General features: G+C 41.6%; 1 protein-coding gene across 1 annotated transcript; it reads right to left on the reverse strand.

The window, feature by feature from the left end:
• Positions 1-807: 807 nt before the first annotated feature.
• On the reverse strand, positions 808-5,688 carry LOC127918619 (oocyte zinc finger protein XlCOF6-like). Its single transcript, XM_052501894.1, has 2 exons — positions 5,037-5,688; positions 808-2,827 (listed from the first exon to the last, which is right to left on the reverse strand). The coding sequence occupies exon 2, from the start codon at positions 2,721-2,723 to the stop codon at positions 1,572-1,574; it is 1,152 nt and encodes a 383-aa protein (XP_052357854.1). The 5' UTR covers positions 2,724-2,827; positions 5,037-5,688; the 3' UTR covers positions 808-1,571.
• Positions 5,689-6,062: the final 374 nt, after the last annotated feature.

A 6,062-nucleotide genomic window follows, 5' to 3' on the forward strand; every position in this document is an offset into this window, starting at 1 on the left:
AAAGGAAGACCCAGAGTTACCTCTGCTGCAGAGGATCAGTTCATTACAGTTAACTGCACCTCAGATTGCAGCCAAAATAAATGCTTCACAGAGTTCAAGTAACAGACACATAACATCAACTGTTCAGAGGAGACTGTGTGAATCAGGCCTTCGTGGTCTAATTGCTGCAAAGAAACCACTACTAAAGGACACCAATAAGAAGAAGAGACTTGCTTGGGCCAAGAAAGACGAGCAATGGACATTAGACCAGTGGAAATCTGTCCTTTGGTCTGATGAGCCCAAATTGAAGACTTCTGGTTCCCGTGTCTTTGTCTTTGTGGGGAACTTTTCTTAAAGGGAAGCAAATGGAACGAAACAGGGATAAACTTACCTTTGTCCAACAGAAACTTTAATGTGCAACTGTTGGACTAATGACTACTGATTAAACCCCAGATCAGCTAGATGCAGGCAAGTGTGCAAAGCAGTATTGAACGTGTCTGTCACCTTGATTACTCTAAATTATCTTGACCTCTGCACCTATGTTTTAAACTTTAAATCATAGGCCAGGTTGTAGCATCCTCATGATGGGTAGAGGGAAATGAGTATCATGTAGTAGCCTAAACCTATCGATGTTCCATTGATCTGGATGAATGGAATATGAATGACAGTCATCCAGTCTGCTGTAATAGAAATAAGGCTCATACATTTAAAATATATATTCCTTCTCATCTTAAAATGGCACCGACCACCACTGCTTTACAGTATAGCCTCCCTGTAAAGCACCAGATATAATGACTCTTCAACCCTCCATAATAAAGAGAGACAGGATACTTACAATAGTTGTATTTATTTTCTGACATTTAGAAGTTTTTGTTGTATACATTTTCCGTGACTAAATTATATATTTTTTCTTCTTTTTAAAAAAAAAGCGATGTAGAAATCCAACTAGAATATATGATGTCTGATTACTCAGGATTCTCTATGGACAGATATTAGCTATGGATTCCACAATGTCAACTTCACTCAGTTTTCTCTGCTGCCTTTTTGGTGATTCCTGATATATGGATATGTTCACAATAAAGTCTTATCATACCAGCTTTATTTTAAGAACATGGTAAGGAATCTCTCCAGGGTGAGTTAGCTGGTGTTTCTTTAGGTCTCCTAGGGGACTGAATCATTTCCTCACACCGTGCCAGTGAAATGGTGGGTCTTCAAATTGGTTCACTGACTGAAGCTTTCCACACAGGGAGCAGCTGCCACAATCCTTTGCAAGTATTTTTTTTTTACCCCCTTTATCTAACCAGGTAAGTTATTATTAGTCATAATTAGCTGGTGTTATTTTGGAAATAAACTGGTGAAACTATCCCCACATTGATAGCAGAGTTAAGGCTTCTCCCTATGTGAACAAACGGGTGTCTTCAGATCTAACGACACAGCGTTTCTCCTGTATGAATTCCCTGATGCTTCTTCAAATTTGCTGATCGACTGAAACGCTTCCTACACAGAGCAGCGGTATTGTTTCTCTCCTGTGTGAATTAACTGGACGTTAGGTGGTGTAAATGACTGACACACTTCCCACAATGAGAGCATTGTTAAGGCTTCTCTACCGTGTGGGTTAGTTGGTGTCTCTTTAGGTTTCCTACCAGACTGAAACTCTTTCCACACTGAGAACAGTGGTAAGGTTTCTCCCCTGTGTGAGTTATCTGATGTTTCTTCAGAGTTGATGAATGACTGAAACTCTTACCACACTGGGAGCATTGGAACAGCTTTCCACCCGTGTGAATCAGCTGGTGTTTCTTTAGGAAATATAAACTGGTGAAACTATCCCCACATTGAGAGCAGTGGTAAGGCTTCTCTCCTGTGTGAATTAACTGGTGTGTATTTAGGTTGGCTAACTGACTGAAACTCTTCCCACAATGAGAGCAAAGGTAAGGCCTTTCTCCAGTGTGAGTTAGGTGGTGTTTCTTTAGGAAATATAAACTGGTGAAACTATCCCCACATTGAGAGCAGAGGTAAGGCTTCTCTCCTGTGTGAGTTATCTGGTGTGGCTTCAGTTCAGATAACGTGGTGAAACTCTTCCCACATTGAGAACAAAGGTAAGGCTTCTCTCCTGTGTGAGTTAGTTGGTGTCTTTTCAGACTTGATAACTGACTGAAACTCTTTCCACATTGGGAGCAGTGGAAAGGCTTCTCTCCTGTGTGCGTTCTCGTGTGTGACTTTAATTCTCTTGGAGATCTGAAATCCTTCCCACACTGAGAGCAGTTGTATGGCTTCTCTCCTGTGTGAATTAACTGGTGTGTATTTCGGTTGGCTAACTGACTGAAACTCTTCCCACAATGAGAGCAGAGGTAAGACTTCTGTCCTGTGTGAGTTAGGTGGTGGTTTCTCAAAGTTGTTAACTGACTGAAACTCTTTCCACATTGGGAGCAGTGGTAAGGCTTCTCTCCTGTGTGTGTTCTCTGGTGCGTCTTTAGATGGTCCGAATGACTGCAGCCCTTTCCACAAACAGTGCAGTGGTATGGCTTCTCTCCTGTGTGAGTTCTCTGGTGCGTCTTTAGTTTGCTTGGTGTTTCACATCTCATTCCACATTGACCACACAGGTATGTCGCCTTCGTTTTCTGAGTCTGTTTTGATTTGAGGTGAGTTGGACAAATAACACTGCCTCTGCAATCTGAGCAGGGGTGGGGCCTACAAGTGTGTATTCTCAACTCCTCTGGATCATAGAAACTAGTGAAGCAGTCCATGCAGTGGTGATGTTTCTGTCTTGAGTTCCTCTGTCTGTGTTGTTTATGGTTTCCTGATGCTGTGGAACTGGGCTCACTGTCTGAACCTGGGTTGGAGATCTCTCCTGTGGGAATATGAACAGATATGGGGTTAGAATCAGGAACAGCATTGAAATGGTCTTTAACAGTCATTTTTATATCAATATCAAACCATTTATTGGGTAACAATTGAGTACTTCACTTTAATACACTGAACAAAATTCTAAATGCAAGAAGCAACAATTAAAAAAATTATACTCATAAAAGGAAATCAGTAAATTAAAAAACATTCATTAGGCCCTAATCTATGGATTTCACATGACTGGGAATACAGATTGCATCGGTTGGTCATAGATACGGGGCGGCAGGGTAGCCTAGCGGTTAGAGCATTGGACTAGTAACCGAAAGGTTGCAAGTTCAAATCCCGAGCTGACAAGGTACAAATCTGTCGTTCTGCCCCTGAACAGGCAGGCTGTCATTGAAAATAAGTATTTGTTCTTAACTGACTTGCCTGGTTAAATAAGGGTAAAAAAATACCTTTAAGAAACGGTAGGGGCGTGGAAAACCAGTCAGTATCTGCTGTGACCACCATTTGTCTCATGCATAGTGACATCTCTCATCTCATCTTGTGGAACGTTGTCCCACTACTCTTTCATGGCTGTGCGAAGTTGCTAGATATTGGCGTAAACTGGAACACGCTGTCCATCCAGAACGTTCTGTTCAATGGTTGGGTGACATGTCTGGTGAATATGCAGGCCATGGAAGAACTGGGACATTTTCAGCTTACTTGTGTCACCTCATTGCTGAAACATGATGCATTATCATGCTGAAACAAAGGGATCTCGTCACAGTATCCCAGTGCATTTAAATTGCCATCAATAAAATGCAATCGTATTAACTTATAGCTTATGCCTGCCCATACCATAACCCCACCGCCATCATTACCACTCTGTTCACAACGTTATCAGCAAATTGCTCGCCCACACGACACCATACACGCTTTCTGCCATCTGACCTGTACAGTTGAAACCGGGATTCATCTGCACACTTCTCCAGCGTGGTTATGGTAGTGAATTGAACATTACAATTATCTAGCAACAGCTACTGCTCCCTAAAACTGCTCCCTAAAAACTTGAGGTATCTTTGGCATTGTGTTGCGTGACAAAACTGCACATTGTAGAGTGGTCTTTTATTGTCCCCAGTTCCATGTACTGATCACACTGTTTAATCAGCACCCACACCTGTCAGGTGGATGGATTCTCTTTGCAAAGGAGAAACGCTCACTAACAGGTATATAAACAAATTTGTGCCTCAAATTTAAATACACTTTTTGTACATGCACATTTCTGGGATCTTTTCTTTCAGTTCATGAAACATTGGACCAATATTTTACAGGTTGCGTTTACATTTTTGTTCAGTGTAGATTTCCATTGAAATTGGGAAGGGAAAAAAAATAAGCTTTTATAGCAAAAAATAAAAAATAAAAACTTTCTCCAGCAAGAACTTTGCATAATTTACCACATGGTGACATCACCAGGGAAGCCTCAACACCCGGCCACACAAGTCTGCTGATTACAAGGTCCTGCGTGAAACAGCAACTAACAGGACATTTTTTAAATCACACTTTTAGTGTTAGTTTCATCAGCTGTCGTACAAAATGATGTAAAACACAGGAAAAACTGCATTTTGAGTGCACTTGGACTTTAAAATCTAGATTCCTTCATTAAACCAATAACAAAGAAAACACCACATCTCTGTTGTGGTAAAACTCTGAGGGGCTTTGAGAAATGTAACCACTCTCAAATTAAATAGACACATCTGAAGATGCAAGGACTGACCATGCATGATATCAAAATTATAGTTTTAAACATGTTTAGAGGCGATACAGTGTTTAGTTACATTTAACATTGTTTACAAATATTGGAGTAAAACAAGCTTGTATGTTTGGTTCTGATGGGGAACGACCAATGAACTACAAGCCATTTCTAAGTTACATTCTTCAAGAATCAATAGGTAAATATCATTCATTTCAAAGTCAAAAAATGGATGTAGCAGCAAAGGATTCTAGATTTAAGAATTTTCCCCATTGTACACAAGGTCCAATGAAAATGTTTACTTCTGCTTTGTCCCTGAAAGACACAGGTTGGAGAGGTTGGAGCAGGGGACTTCCATGCTCTGGCTCCCGTGGAGCAGTTGTTGTGGAGGGTTAAGTGGCTTACTCAAGGGCACAACAGCGGGTGATGACGTCTAGGATTTGATATCAGATAGTAGCAACCTTCCAGTTGCACAGCTCACCTTCCGACAGAGTTTTGGAACCTCCTGGGGCTGTCAACGCACCAACTTCTCTGCAGGACCCGGAATTCAAACCGGCAATCCTTGGTCGCTGGCTCACCTCTCTAACCGTTAGGCTGCCGGCCGCCCCTTTAAACAAACACAATATGGATGTTCCAGGAAAAAAAATGTCTCTTCTGCATCGCTTTGATATTTTAAATAGAAATTGTGCACCAATAATGACTTTTAAAAGCTTGTTATATTAAATGACCACAGAGAAGTGCAGATATGCAGCATTTTGACAAGTCCCTCCTGTGCACCTCAGTGGCGTCTTGGACGATTTTAACCCATCGAACACCAAAACGTATCGACATTTTCACCATCATTGTAAAGCCCTAGTGGTGATGTTGATGCTTCTGGAAAGTCCTTTCTGAACGTTATTATTTATTTCATGTGATTAGTGACTCATTTACCACCGTCCCTCATTTCAAGGTCAAACCCGTTTTAAGACGGTGAAACTATTCCTTTAGGGAGAGAAGAGGAGGACGCTCAATCAACGTGATGGTGAAACTATTCCTTTAGGGAGAGAAGAGGAGGACGCTCAATCAACGTGATGGTGAAACTATTCCTTTAGGGAGAGAAGAGGAGGACGCTCAATCAACGTGATGGTGAAACTATTCCTTTAGGGACGTGAGAAACTAAGAGAAGAGGAGGGCTCAATCAACGTGATGGTGAAACTATTCCTTTAAGAAGGAGGACGCTCAATCAACGTGATGGTGAAACTATTCCTTTAGGGAGAGAGAAGAGGAGGACGCTCAATCAACGTGATGGTGAAACTATTCCTTTACGCTCAATCAACGTGATGGTGAAACTATTCCTTTAGAAGAGGAGGACGCTCAATCAACGTGATGGTGAAACTATTCCTTTAGGGAGAGAAGAGGAGGACGCTCAATCAACGTGATGGTGAAACTATTCCTTTAGGGAGAGAAGAGGAGGACGCTCAATCAACGTGATGGTGAAACTATTCCTTTAGGGAGAGAAGAGGAGGAC

This window comes from Oncorhynchus keta, unplaced genomic scaffold (genome assembly GCF_023373465.1).
Source record: "Oncorhynchus keta strain PuntledgeMale-10-30-2019 unplaced genomic scaffold, Oket_V2 Un_contig_14630_pilon_pilon, whole genome shotgun sequence".
Lineage (NCBI taxonomy): Eukaryota > Metazoa > Chordata > Actinopteri > Salmoniformes > Salmonidae > Oncorhynchus > Oncorhynchus keta.